The 14354-nt window shown below is 41.9% G+C and overlaps 1 protein-coding gene across 3 annotated transcripts in view; it reads right to left on the bottom strand.

The window, feature by feature from the left end:
• GK5 (glycerol kinase 5) overlaps positions 1-11828 on the bottom strand; it is a 70014-nt gene extending 58186 nt beyond the window's left edge. Inside the window, exons 1-4 of one of the 3 annotated variants that reach the window (XM_072792428.1) lie at positions 11604-11736; positions 10177-10268; positions 2693-2786; positions 830-905 (exon numbers count right to left, since the gene is read on the bottom strand). In XM_072792428.1, the coding sequence (XP_072648529.1) occupies positions 830-891 (62 nt within the window). In that variant the 5' untranslated portion in view covers positions 892-905; positions 2693-2786; positions 10177-10268; positions 11604-11736. Of the gene's footprint in view, positions 1-829; positions 906-2692; positions 2787-10176; positions 10269-10502; positions 10811-11603 lie in introns of those variants that run through there. The other 2 variants (XM_072792426.1, XM_072792427.1) reach the window with 2 other exon arrangements.
• Between the last annotated feature and the right edge of the window lie 2526 nt (positions 11829-14354).

Below are 14354 nucleotides of genomic sequence, written 5' to 3'. Positions count from 1 at the left end.
GTAGCCATTATAATTGTTTTTTTTTTAATTTTATTATTTATTCATGAGATACAGAAAGAGAGAGAGAAAGGCAGAGACACAGGCAGAGGGAGAAGCAGGCTCCATGCAGGGAGCCTGATGTAGGACTTGACCCTAGGACCTCAGGATCACGCCCTGAGTCAAAGGCAGACACTCAACCACTGAGCCACCCAGACGTCCCGATATAATTGTATCTAATCTATACATACCTGATATGCTGCAGGTATTTAAATATTAAATTTGGAGAAGACTGAAAATATAAACCATAATTATAGGATTGTCTTTATGAAACTTGCTAAGTTCTCCTGGATCTTTTTCAGTGTAAGCTAATTTTTAAGATTCCAATCCAGGCTTATTTGAAAAACTAATTCACATCTAAAGAAAGGAATGGAGAATTTTATTAACAGTATCAACACTTTTTATTATCATTTATGTAAGTCAAGCCCAGATAACATGCAGGGATTGTATTTTTTTTAATTATTTATTTATTTACTCATGAAGGACACAGAGAGGCAGAGACATAGCAGAAAGAGAAGCAGGCTCCCTGTGGGGATCCCAATGGGGGACTTGACCCCAGGACCCCGGGGGGATCATGTCCTGAGCCAAAGGCAGACACTCAACCACTAAGCCCCCCAGGTGCCCCACAGGTAGCGTATTTTAAAATGCCAGAAAATAGGCCCACTTTCATCCCTCTTAGCCAAGTAAAACTTCTATTAATTCACAAATTTAAAACTTTCCATAGAGGTTTCCCATCAATATATTCGCTATGTATGGATCCAACAACAGAATGCTTATCACATAATGCACTTACTTGTTCCACGTAATAAAAGTTGCTCTCTGAGTTGAAATGCCAAGACCAACAATTTGATTCATCTCTATTCCAGCAACTGAAAATAAAGATAGGTAAAACATGTGTTTAGAAGCCAGTGAAGTTCTTCTTTACCATATTATAGTATGGGGAATAAATCATTCAATATAATCTTTAAGGAAAACATGGGTTTAGCATTTAATAACATAAGTGGAACTAATTAAGGAAGCATTACTAATGATTTTGTAATAATTTTTTACTTAAAGGGAAAAAGGTCATATTCTAAGAATAACAAAATGGCTTTCTGCTTTAAATGTCAGAAAAAAACCAAACACTACTCAAAGTAAGTCAGATTTTTATTTTCTTCTTGATAATACTAAAAAATCGCTGGGGATCCCTGGGTGGCTCAGCAGTTTAGCACCTGCCTTCGGCCCAGGGCGTGATCCTGGAGTCCCAGGATCGAGTCCCACATCGGGCTCCCTGCATGGACCCTGCTTCTCCCTCTGCCTGTGTCTCTGCCTCTCTCTCTGTGTCTCTCATGAATAAATAAATAAAATCTTTAAAAAAAATACTAAAAGACCAGATCTTAATACAAGTAATGATCAATCTATGAAAATAAATAAAGGGAAACCTCTCTAAAATGCAGTCAGGGCCATACCACTGGGCCAATTACAGGAAGACCTATCAATTACAGACCGCAGAATAAGCCTCAGCAGGAAAAAATCGGCAATTATAGGTCTCAGCAGGAAAAGATGTACATTGTATCACCTATAATAAATCTACCCCAGCCAATCAGAAACCATCATCACCCTGAACTCTTGCTTTTCTCCAATGGACTATAGTTCAAAACAACCCTTCCCAACTTCTTTCTCCTTTTCCACAAAATAACAAACCAATCCTTAAATGGGTCAAACAAAAAAAAAAAAAAAAAAAGAGTTTGTAAAGAATGGGAAACACTGCTAAACATGTTTGAATCTGGGAGAAAGGCATACAGGTGTTCCATGTACTATTCGTGCAGCTTTTTAAAATAAGTTTTGAAATATTTCAAACCAAAATGGCAAGAAGGAAAAGCAATTCAGCCATAAAAATGAAGTAAAAGATCTTTCAGAATTTACAATTACAAGTCATCTTTTGCCATGTTCTTAAAGAAAGCTACACTGAAAATGTCCTTAAAGAGCTAAGATTTCCTACCGTAGTTATGGCCAGGACAGCACTTTGCATCGAGGCCACGCAGAAAAACGAAAACAAAAACAAAAACTTAACAGTAAACGTTAACTTGGGGAGCGTGGGTGGGCTCAGCTGGCTAAGCACCTGCCTTCAGCTCAGGTCCTGATCCCAGGGTCTTGGGGATTGAGCCCTGCCTCAGGCTCCCTGTGGAGCCAGCTTCTCCCACACCCTCTACCCTTCCCCCTGCTTGTGCAAGCTCTATCTTGCAAAAAAAAGTGAGTGAATAAAAAAAGTTAATAAATAAAATGTTAAATCTTTTTTTTTTTTTTTAAGCAGTAAAGGTAACTCAGCTGTAAATTCCTGAGAGCAGAAATTATGTGTTATAATTTTGTTTTAAACCTCTGGTATTTTGTACACAAACAGGAAGTTGACCGAGCACTAGTCACAACCTGGGATGAAGAAGGAAAGTCAGCCTTTATACTGTACCCAAAAAGATTTAAACCAAAGGACAGAGTTGCTGTTACCTTTCCTTAATTGTAAACCACAGATGTCTGCCAAAAAATACTGAGAAACTGTGACCCTAGTAAAATACCATTTGCATAATTTTCATTAGGAAACCCACAAAATTCTATAGACTGAGAGGAAAACTCTTATTACAAATAAAATATGCTTTATTATTATTTTTTCCAGTCTAATTACCTCTTACAGATTCTTTTATTACAGTCACAAACTGAAGCCAGAGGGCATCAGGATCAATTTCAACCCAGCCAGCTTGAGGATAAAGACTTTCTACCTATTTAGAAAAAAGAGAAAATTTAGTAAAAACATTAGATCAGGTCAATAATACCTGGGTCTTAAATTTTTTTTAATGTTTAAAATGATTAACAACATGATTTCATTCATTATCTAATTCATTTTTATTGTTAAAATGGAAAATATTTTTAAAAGTTTTCTTTAGTTCATGAGTTTGCAGAAAATTTTAGCTTTCTTTATTTTATATTTACTTTCCAAGTTTATCTTTATTTTCCAAGGTTTCTATAATGAAAATGTACTATTTAAAAAAAAAATTTTTTTTTAAACAAAAATAAACAAAGTACCAAAGTGTGCTGCAGACTATGACAGAAAGCATACTCCACTCTGTCTCTATCACTGAATGAAGAGATAAAATCTGGACCCAACGCAGGGAGCAGCTATTATGTGGACTCTAACAAGTATACACTGGAAAGAAGATGGGGGAAGATAAGAATCCAAGTTCTGATAAGTGGTGGTGAGCTTCCCATTTTTTTCCTGATATTTTCTGACCTGGACTCAAAGCAATCCACAAAACAAAAAATGGGTACCAGGGTGCAATGGAAACTCCAGGAGAAGTCCCCATATTTCTTTTTTTCTCCCACTTGCCTCTATACTTTTGTACCCAGGCTATCTCGTAGTAGTGGTTGCACCAGTAATCCTAAGTACTTAAGATACTGAAGGAGGGAGGAGGTGTGGCCCAAGACCTCCACGGTTTTTCTGCTCTCTCTGTGCTCCCAGCTGGGGGCATCCGAAGTGCTGGCAGAGTAGGGTAATAAGAGCTCCAGCTTTCTGGCAAGAGGAGCCAAAAGGGGAAGCTCGGGGAACCAAAAAGTACCAGGACAATTTCAGAGAAAGAGGAACTTGGGAAAGCTGCTCTGGAAAGTTGTGTATGAACTCTGAAGCTCACCTCGAAGCTGTACCTGAGTGAATATATGCTAAACAGCACAGCAAAGATGTTGACAACTAAGGGACAGCCCTACCCAGGTGGTAGACCAACTCCTGGGTGGCACATACAAAGGGCATATGCAAATAGTACCGCTGCCAGGATTCTGGAAAAGACAACCACTGAAGCCAAAGTCCATAGAAGACTTGGCAGAATTTGTAGCCTGAACCCAACTGCATTAAAGGCCCGGTAAAAGAAAAAAATATCAACATTCATCATAGGATTTACACAAGGCGCAGAGTCTTATAACACAATATTCAAAATGTCCATGATATAATCTGAAATTACAAGGTATATGAAGAACTGGAAAAATTTCACATGGGAAAAGATAATAGATACTAATGCCAAGATGACAGATATCGGACCGAGACTTCACAGCAGCGATTATAAAAATGTTCCAAGAAGAAAGGGCAAATTCTTTTGAGACAAATGGCAAGATAGAAAGTCTCAGCCAAGAAACATAAGACAAAAAAGAAAAATAAAAATTTTAGAATTAAAAACTACAGTAATTAGGAGAATGGAAGAAATGGAGAGATGCTGGTCAAGGGGTGCAAACTTTCAGTTATAAGATGAATAAGTACTAGAGACCTAACATACAGCATGGTGACTATATAGTTAATAACAGTGTATCATACACTTGAAATTTGCTAGGAGAGCAGTTCTCAAGCGTTCTTAACACATATACACATACACAAATAGTAACTATGTGAGGTAATGGGTATGTTAATTAGCTCGATTGTGGTAATCATTTCACTATGCATATGGGTACCAAAACATCATGTTGTACACCTTACCTATATACAACTTTTATTTGTCAATCATACCTCAATAAAACTGGAACAAATCAGTTAAGAAAAGAAAAATATAACAATCCAAATAAAAAACATACTGGATTGCTCAATAGTAGAATAAAGATAACAAGAAAGCCAGTAAACCAAAGAGAGATAGATCAATAGAAATTATCAAACTTAAATAATAGAAAGAGGGATGGCCTGGGTGGCACAGTGGTTGAGCAACTGCCTTTGGCTCAGGGTGTGATCCCGAGGTCCTGGGATCAAGTCCTACATCCAGCTCCCCACAGGGAGCCTGCTTTTCCCTCTGCCTGTGTCTCTGCCTCTCTGTGTCTCATGAATAAATAAATAAAATCTTTAAAAAATAATAATAGGAATAGGAAAAAATATTGGAAAAAAAGAATGAATAAAGCCTCAGGAGGCAGGAGAAAAAGGTCATCAGATTCCTCAAAGAAGGAAAAAAAAAAGAGTTCAGTGCAAAAAAAAAAAAAATTACTTCAGAGAAGTAACAGTGCTAAAAACTTTCCATGTTCAGCAGAAGATTTAAAATCTGTATATTTGGGGCACCTGTGTGGCTCAGTCATAGAAGTGTCTCCCTTCAGCTCAGGCCATGATCCTGGGGTCCTGGGATCAAGCCCCACATCAGGCTCCCTGCTCAGCGAGAAGCCTGCTTCTCCCTCTGCCTCTGCCTGCCACTCTCTCTGCCTGTGCGTGCTCTCTCTCTATCTCTGTCAAAAAAATAAATAAAATCTAAAAATAATAATAATTAAGATAAAATAAAATCTATATATTCAAGAAACTTAGAAGACTTCTAAAAGGATAAGTCCAAAGCATTACATATCCAGACCCAGCATAACTAAAATGCTAAAACCCAAAAACTAGGGAAAAATCGTGAAAGCGGCCACACGTAACAATGATTCTTTATAACTGTGGCTTTCTCATCAGAGCAGAGCCATGGAAGCCAGGAGGAAGTGGCTCAACATTTTAAAAATGCTAAAGAAATGCTATCTACAATTATATATCAAAATCCCAGTATGTTTGTAGATACAAACATGATGATTCTAAAATTTATAGGAAAAACAAAAGAACTAAAATAACTACAACAATGCTGACAGAGAATAAAACTGGAGGAATCACACTACCCAACTTTAATATAATGTTACATTAATCAAAACAATGTGCTACTACCAAAAAATTGGGGGCGTCTGGGCGGCTCAGTTGGTTGAGCATCTGACTTTTGATTTTGGCTTAGGTCATGATCTCAGGGTGTTGAGATCAAGCCCCATGTTGGGCTCAGTGCTCAGTCTGCTCTCCCTCCTCCCGCTTGTGTTCGCTCTCTCTCCCTCTCTAAAATAAATATACAAAGTAATTTTTAAAAAATAGACAAATGCTATCAATGGAACAGAGTCCAGAAACAGACCCACACAAATATAGCTAAAATCAATTAGCTATTTATTTCTTTTTAACAAGTGTATACAAGGTAATTCAATGGAAAAAGGCTTTTTCAACAGTTGGAACAATCAGACATTCATATGCAAAAAAATTAACTTTAACCTCACATCTTACACAAAACTTAACTCAAAATTGATCACATAAAACTGTAAAATGTTTGGAAGAAAACAAGGGAAAAAGTTCTTTGTGATGTGGGTTTAGGCGAAGAGCTCTTTGACATGACACCAAATGTACCACTCATAAAACAGAGAAATTGATAAATTGGACTTTATCAAAATTAAAAACATTTGACCTACAAAAGAAAAGGTAAAGATAATTAAAAGACAAAGTGAAGATTCATTTAAAATATCTGTAAATCATCCATCTAACACAGGACTTGCATTTAGGATATATGAAGAAATCCCAAAATTCAACAGTATGAAAACAAAACAACCCAATTAAAAAATGAGCAAAAGACTTGAACAGGCACTTCGCCAAAGAAGATATACATGGATAGCAAATATACATAGAAAATATTCCACATCATTAAACATTAGGGAAATTCAAATCAAAACCATAATGAGATACCACTACACCTATTAGAATGCGTAAAATAAAAACTACAAATAATTTCAAGTGTCAGTGAAGAACATGTGGAACTCTTATGCATACTGATGGGAATGCAAAATGGTACAGCCATTCTAGAAAAGTGTAGTAGTTGTTTGTTAAGTTAAATATTCACTTACTATATGACCCAATCATACCACTTGCAGGTATTTATTTATTCTAGAGAAATAAAAACTCAGGTTCATATTAAAATCTGTACATGATTACTGTACATTTAAATGTACATGTACTGTACATTTAAATCTGTAAATGGTTACTGCAGCTCTAGCCAAAATCACCAGAAACACAGATACAACCCAAATGTACTTCAACTGGTGAATGAATGTGACACATCCGTCTAATGGGTTACTACTTGGAAATAAAAAGAAATGAACTACTGATATACATAATATGGACAAATCTCAAAGGCATTATGCCAAAAAAAGCCAGTCTTTGAAGGCTAGTGACTATATTTTTCCATTTATAGGACATTCTCAAAAAGAAAAAGCTATATACATGGAAAATAGATCAGGGTTAGGTATGGGAGGAATAGGTCTACAAAGGGCTAGCACAAGGGAGTTTGTTGGATTACTCCTACATGGGCTAAAAAAAAAATCATAGAACTTATTCACCAAAAAGGCAATTTTACTGTATGTTAATTAAAAAAAAAAAAAAAAAGCCATGGCTTCAGTTTAACATGATGGCTTGAATCCACATATCTTATCTCCAATTCCTCTCAAAATTCCATTAAAATAAAAACATTAAAAAGGTTTATGCAAGGGCTCTTGAGTGGCTCAATTAAGTTCAGGTCATGATCCCAGGTACCTGGGATCCAGCCCCATGTTGGGTTTCCTGCTCAGCAAGGAGCCTGCTTCTCCCTCAACTCACGTTCTCACTTGCTCTGCTCTCTCTCTCTCTCTCTCTCTCTCAAATAAATAAAAATCTAAAAAAAAAAAAAAAAAAAGTTTTATGCAGAGAGACAATGCTAAGAGAGCAAACAGGTTCAGACCAGGTTTTAACAAATGTTTTTATATGAACAGTGAGTGGGTGGTGGCACATGGTTAAACAGAGGAGAAAACTGATCCTTCACTCCCTGCTCAGATTACACCACATCTTTGCTCAACCCCTGGCAGAGATTCTACGGTAAAGCCTTGAAAATTAGAGGTACCTCCAAAGACTGAGATGCCAGATGGGACTGAACACAAGATTTGTTCAAAGTCTTTATAAGGATCCCCAATCCTTTCCTCCAGCCAGATCACTGCCCCTCCCTAAACAAGCCGAAGATAAAAGGTTTACCCTCCAAAAGGACTGAATCAGAAGAGTTCTTTCTTTGCAAAAATCAGATATAGCTGAGTAGAGTAAGACTATTTAGTGGTACTGAAAATATGAACCAATAACCAACCAAAGATCAGACATGTAAGAAAAGGCCAAAATAAAGAAAACAAAGGAATGCTGAGGCAACAGTGATTATGTGGGGAGCATGATGGTGACAAGATCCAATAGGAAAAAAGAATCTACTACTCCCCAGTAAATTCTCAGAGACAGGCTTAACAAAATCTATTCCCCTTCTATCAAATGATACTCGGTTTTTTTTGCTATGCAAGACTTTCATGACCACAGACGAATGCCTCAACTGCAATAACACTTCCTCATCACAAAAAACTCAATGTGGATATCGCTGAGTCAAACCTACAAATCTTCAGACTTGCCGGTGGCACTCCAGCATCACTCCCCCCACTCCAACCCAGAGAGTTCACTATATCCAAACATGTCACAATAGTGAAATCTCCTCCCATACCGAAGAAAGACCAAACTGAAATTAGACAAGAGGATAGCCAAAGCAAGGAGGATGATTTGTTTGCTGATTACAAACAAAAGACAAAAACCAGAATCTTTCAAGATTGTCCAGAAGGGTACACAACAGTAGAGATTATACTGCTTTCTTTGGACTGGCCTTTCTGTGCTGTTCTTCCAGGATGTTATTGCCCTTTACAGTTTCTCACAAATAGCATGATGGTCCAACTGGGAACTTGATAAACTTTCTCCTTAAAACCAGAAACATCAGGGACACCTGGGTGGCTCAGTGGTTGAGCATCTGCCTTCCACTCAGGGCGTGATCCCAGGGTCCTGGGATCCAGTCCCGCATTGGACTCCCCACAGGGAAGCCTGCTTCTCCCTCTACCTATGTCTCTGCCTCTCTGTGTTTCTCATGAATAGATAAAATTTTTTTTTAAAAAAAACTAGAGGGATCCCTGGGTGGCGCAGCGGTTTGGCGCCTGCCTTTGGCCCAGGGCGCGATCCTGGAGACCCGGGATCGAATCCCACGTCGGGCTCCCGGTGCATGGAGCCTGCTTCTCCCTCTGCTTGTGTCTCTGCCTCTCTCTCTCTCTCTCTCTCTCTCTGTGACTATCATAAATAAATAAAAATTTAAAAAAAAATTAAAAAAAAAACTAGAAACATCAAATATTGACATGTGGATTTTCAAATCTTAATACTATATTCTAGTGTCTAATACCAATATTTAAGAATCTATACAAAGACTTTTTTTAAAAAAATACAAACTATAAAAATAAAATGAGAAATACAAATTATAAAAAAAGCCTAAAAATGTATCCCTGCTGTTAAAAAATGAATGCCACAAGAAATAAAACTAGTTTTCTGAGAGGCCTGGTACCAACTTCCCAACATAAAGGGTTCACGTTTGCAATTTCAATTTTATTTTATTTTTTTATTTTTTAAAGACTTTATTTATTTATTCATGAGAGACACACACAGAGAGGCAGAGACATAGGCAGAGGGAGAAGCAGGCTCCCTGCAGGGAGCCCGATGTGGGACTCGATCCTGGGACTCCAGGATCACACCCTGGGCTAAAGACGAAGGCAGGCACTAAACCGCTGAGCCACCCAGGGATCCCCCAATTTCAATTTTAGTTAAAAGATCAATACAGCCTTTTTTGTTTTTGTCTCTAAGGGTGATCTCTTCACTTTTTCCTTCTCTGTCTCTCTTTTAAGCTATCTGCTGGGCAGTATCCATCGAACCCTATACTAAGTGGTCTTGGGTTTCTATTACATATAGCCTTACCATCATATTAGCAGAGGTGTGGTTTTTAGCTTGAGAAAATAAACAAAAGTCGAAGCAAACTGAATTCCTGATACTTTAAGTACAATTCAATGATTTATTCTGTACCCATGAGGTAATAAATCAGGTGCTAAGTAGCAATGTAGGCCAACAAGACTCTTTTTCTCAAAGAACTTCAGCTATCTGAAGTAAATGACCAAGTTCGGATTGTTCTTTTCTAATTTCTAATTCATTATGAGCAAACAATTTTTTTTGGACCAACAACTTTTAAGACACAAAGTAATTTTCTAGGAAAAAATTACACATAAAATAAAATCCCAAATGTTTCATTAAGGTCAACAGACATAAGATTACTCTATTAACTGCTACGCAAGTTTCTAAATCTTAGTTTCTTCATCTCTACCCCAGGTGCCCAGGAACTACAACTTAAGAAGCACTGCTATGAACTCTTACCACAGTTGGAGAGCCATTGCTATAAACTCAATTCAAATGTTTTGCCCTTTGAGGGCAGGGACTTTTTATATTTTTATTAACTCACTTACCTTTCCAGACACTTCATGGTTGAGAGTCTGAGCAAAACCATTCTAGTCTCCTACTCACAGCAATTTTGATTCACCTGATTCCTACCTCATTTCTAAAAAAAAAAAAAAAAGTGTAATCATGTACCCCAAATCACACAGCAACTGAAACTTTGTATTTCCTGACAATCCATATCTCCTTTTGGTTCCAAATACTTCAATGCAAAAAAAAAAAAAAAAAAAAAAAACTCTGCCTAAAACAAAAGTACTTTGTGTCTAGGATTATGAGGAAGAGTGTGTGAAAAGTATCATTGTGTTGTGATAAAGACTCATAAAAAGATAAGACGCACACAGCCTCTGAAGCACAGTGTTCTCTCAAGTTGGGGGAGGGATGGCATGTGTAGGGCCGGTGTGCAGGGTCTCTGTACAGGTGGCCGGCCTGAAAGGTTGCTGCTGATGCCAGCTCGGGGTCCTGGTCGGGAAACCACACTGAAATGAAACTCTCCCATTTTCTCAAAGCAGTCACTTGGCCAGATGGGTCCCTGGGCAACTGCCGCGATTGTAAAACACAGTCAAGGGGTTGGGAAGAAGGGTGAGAGCCGAGCCACCGCGAGGGTCCAGTGCTGCTGGGAAGGGGTAACTAATGGCTCCTCACGTGCAACGTAACAAGATGCTGCCCTCGGGAGGAAGGGTAGGAACACCACGTCCCATCAACGTTATCTTTGGCGCGCTCGCACAAATCCACACTTCACTAAAGCCAACAGCAGGAGCGCACCAATCTTCTGGTCGCTGCACCCCTAACGAGGGTTGGGCCAAGTTTCCCAGACCAGAAGGAGGTGTGTTTCGAATCAAGGCTCCGAGATGCAAAAGGAGAAACGCGATGACGACGCCGCCTTCACAACCTGTCCCAGAGGAGACCTCGCGTATCCGCGGAAATCCAGGCGCGCAGGTGAGGACCGGGCGCCTGGAGCGGCAGTTCGGAGACAGCACCGCTGAAGAACGGACGATACGTTCTATCAAGACCCGAGCGTTTTAAAAGTAAATAAACACCGGGGGTTGGAAGCCTACGGAGCAGGTGCGGGGAAGCCCTCGCAAGTCGCGAAGTCCCTTCGGGCCGGACGTGCGCGGCGTGCCCTGCGCTGCTCCCCGCTGCCCTGCGCTGCTCCCCGCTGCTCCCCGCTGCCCTGCGCTGCTCCCCGCCGCCCCGCGCCGCCCCCCGCTGCCCGGCGAGGGTCTGCAGCACACACCTGCCCCCCCACCCCGAGGCGACTCGGCCGCAGACAGGCGAGCGCAGCACCCCGGGGCACAGGCCCGCCCCTCCCGCCCGCAGCCAGCACCGGAAGGACGCGCAGGCTTCAGCCCTGCCCGGGGCGGGAATCCGCCCGCCCGCTCGCCCCCGGCGCCTAGACCCGGGGCGCGCTCCGCCACCCCGACGCCCGCTCCCGGGTCACCTTCTGCGCGCTGGAGCCGCGAATCAGCGTCGCGTGGTCATAGACGTGGCAGCGGATCACCGAGCTGCCCACGTCGAGCCCCAGCACGAAGCCCGCGGGAGTCGGGCCCGCCGCGCTCCGCTCCGGCCGCCTCTTCTCCGGGACCGCGCGCAGCCCCGACATCCCGCCCCCCGCCAGCCTCTCGGCCTCCGCCGCCCGGCGAGCCGGCCGCGCTTATAAAGGCCCGCGCCTCAGGGGCCGAGCGCGCCCCGCGGGGCCGCCGCCCCCGGCCCGCCCCTCCGCGAGATCCCGGGAAGCGGCCCCGCCCCCGCCGCGGGCCCGCCCCCCGACGCCGTGACGTCACGGCCGCGCAGGAGCCCTGTCGAGGCGCGTGCGGGGGGAGGAGGGGGAGGGGGCGGGGGGCGGGGGGCGCGGGGCGGCGAGCGCGTCCCCAGGGCGGTGCCCGCGTTTCTTTGAGCCGTACTTGCAGTTTATGAACATCTATCAAGAAAAATATTTATTTTTCTTTTTTTGTTCTATTAAGGAAAATAAAGTGAGGGCAGCCCCGGTGGCGCCGCGGTTTAGCGCCGCCTGCAGCTCGGGGCGTGATGCTGGAGACCCGGGGTCGAGTCCCGCGTCGGGCTCCCTGCGTGGAGCCTGCTGCTCCCTCTGCCTGTGTCTCTGCCTCTCTCTATATATATGAATAAATAAATCTTAAAAAAAGAAAAATAAAGTGACCTGAAAAGAAATCCGGAATGCAGCCTAAAGTATATATTGATAAATAGAGTCCATGCCCCCCCCCCCCAAGACTACTCTCCCAAGTTAACCTGTTAAATGTGCACATAAAGGGGATCCCTGGGTGGCCCAGCAGCTTAGCGCCTGCCTTTGCCCGGGGCCTTGACCCTGGAGACCCGGGATCCAGTCCCACGCCGGGCTCCTTGCATGGGGCCTGCTTCTCTCTTGGCCTGTGTCTCTGCTTCTCTGTGTGTGTGTCTCTCATGAATAAATGAATAAGATCTTTTTTAAAAAATGTGCACATAAAATACTCGTTAATAAATGCTCGTGAATGTAATGACACACAAAGCCTAAGACCTTCCCCGGCCCTCTGCTGGGGAAGAAGGCACACAGCATCCGGTGGCCTCTGACCATCAAGCGCCCGCCTTCACCCCACACCCCAGCCTCACGGGTTACCTGGAAGAGCCCAGGGCAGAAAGGAGGCCTATGGCAATTTCGAGACTCCTGTAGCTTTAGTTTACCTTCCCAGAGCAAAGGGGCCTTCCTGGGAGGTAGTCCAGCTCCCAAGGTACAAGCCTGATGGGTAGGGAGCCGGGGGATGTTGACTGCTGCCTCAGCCACCTCTCCATCCCCAGGAGCACTCCCCAAACACCAGAGTCTGAAAATATTCATTATCTACTTTTTGTAAGGTTAGGAAGGTAATATGGATATGTGCCTTTTGTGAAAATAGTTTAACAGTGCAATTAAATAGCAAAAGATCTTCATTTTGAACCAAATTGTTCTTTTGACCAAACCGGGGTATTAACCAACTTGCTTTCAGACCATTTTACAAAAACTGGGCTCTTTGGCCATATTACTGGAAGCTTAGAATGTACACTTCAGACATAAAAGTTCATGTTTTCTCTCTGTACCCTGTTCCTGTCCAATCATAATCATTTATTCCAAATGGCCTCAGGATTGCTTTCACCAATGGTGAAGTTCAGCATTTTGGTGATTCATAGATATGTTAATTCTCAGTAGTATAATGAAATAAGTGACTAATGGGTCGTGTCCTGGGTAGAGTTTCCAAGAGAAACAGACACAATAGGATAGAAAGGGAAGAAGAGGAAGAGATTGAGATTTTAAGGTATTGCATCACATGCTTGTATGGGTGGAAAGTTCCAGAAATCTGTAGGGGAGGCTGAAAGGCTAAGAATTCAGGTTAAGAGTTGATGTTACAGTCTTGAATCTTACAGGACAGCAGCTGGCAACCCAGGCAGGGTTTCTATGTTGCAATCTGGAAAAACCTTTCTTGTTTGGGAAACCTCAGGCTTTGCTCTTAAGGCCTTCAACTGATTGGACGAGGCCCACCAACATTAGGAAGGGCAGTTTGGTTTACTCAATGTCTGTTGATTTAAATGTTAATTACATCTAAAAAGTACCTCACAACAATACCTAGACTGGTGTTTGACCATACAACTGGGTGCCCACACAGTGTGCCCATGAGCCTAGCCAAGTTGATATATAAGATCAACTATCACCTGTCCTCTTTCACAACAGAGAACACTGTTTTGGATTCCCTGATATTAATATTTAGCATATTTCTCAAAGTCATAGTTCTTGGGCTTCTTGGACCCTGACAGTTTCTTTGTGATCCTTTTCATAAATTGAAATCAATTATCTAGGGATCCCTGGGTGGCGCAGCGGTTTGGCGCCTGCCTTTGGCCCAGGGTGCGATCCTGGAGACCCGGGATCGAATCCCACATTGGGCTCCCGGTGCATGGAGCCTGCTTCTCCCTCTGCCTGTGTCTCTGCCTCTCTCTCTCTCTCTGTGAGACTATCATAAATAAATAAAAATTTATTAAAAAAAAGAAATCAATTATCTTGAGTATTATCAAATTACATAGAATGTGAAAACAAGGACTTTAGCAACCACTAGTGTTTCTTAATCTGTTTCCAATCTTGAACAACTTTGAGACCCTGATGGATGCTGTCTTCTGAGAATATGCTTATATACACAAAATTTGTCATATAATTTCAAGTGTTGGGTATGGGATA

The sequence above is a fragment of the Canis lupus genome, chromosome 22 (assembly GCF_048164855.1).
Source record: "Canis lupus baileyi chromosome 22, mCanLup2.hap1, whole genome shotgun sequence".
NCBI classification, from domain to species: Eukaryota; Metazoa; Chordata; class Mammalia; order Carnivora; family Canidae; genus Canis; species Canis lupus.
Note: the sequence above shows the minus strand (reverse complement) of the source record. Positions and strands in the feature narration are given on the sequence as shown.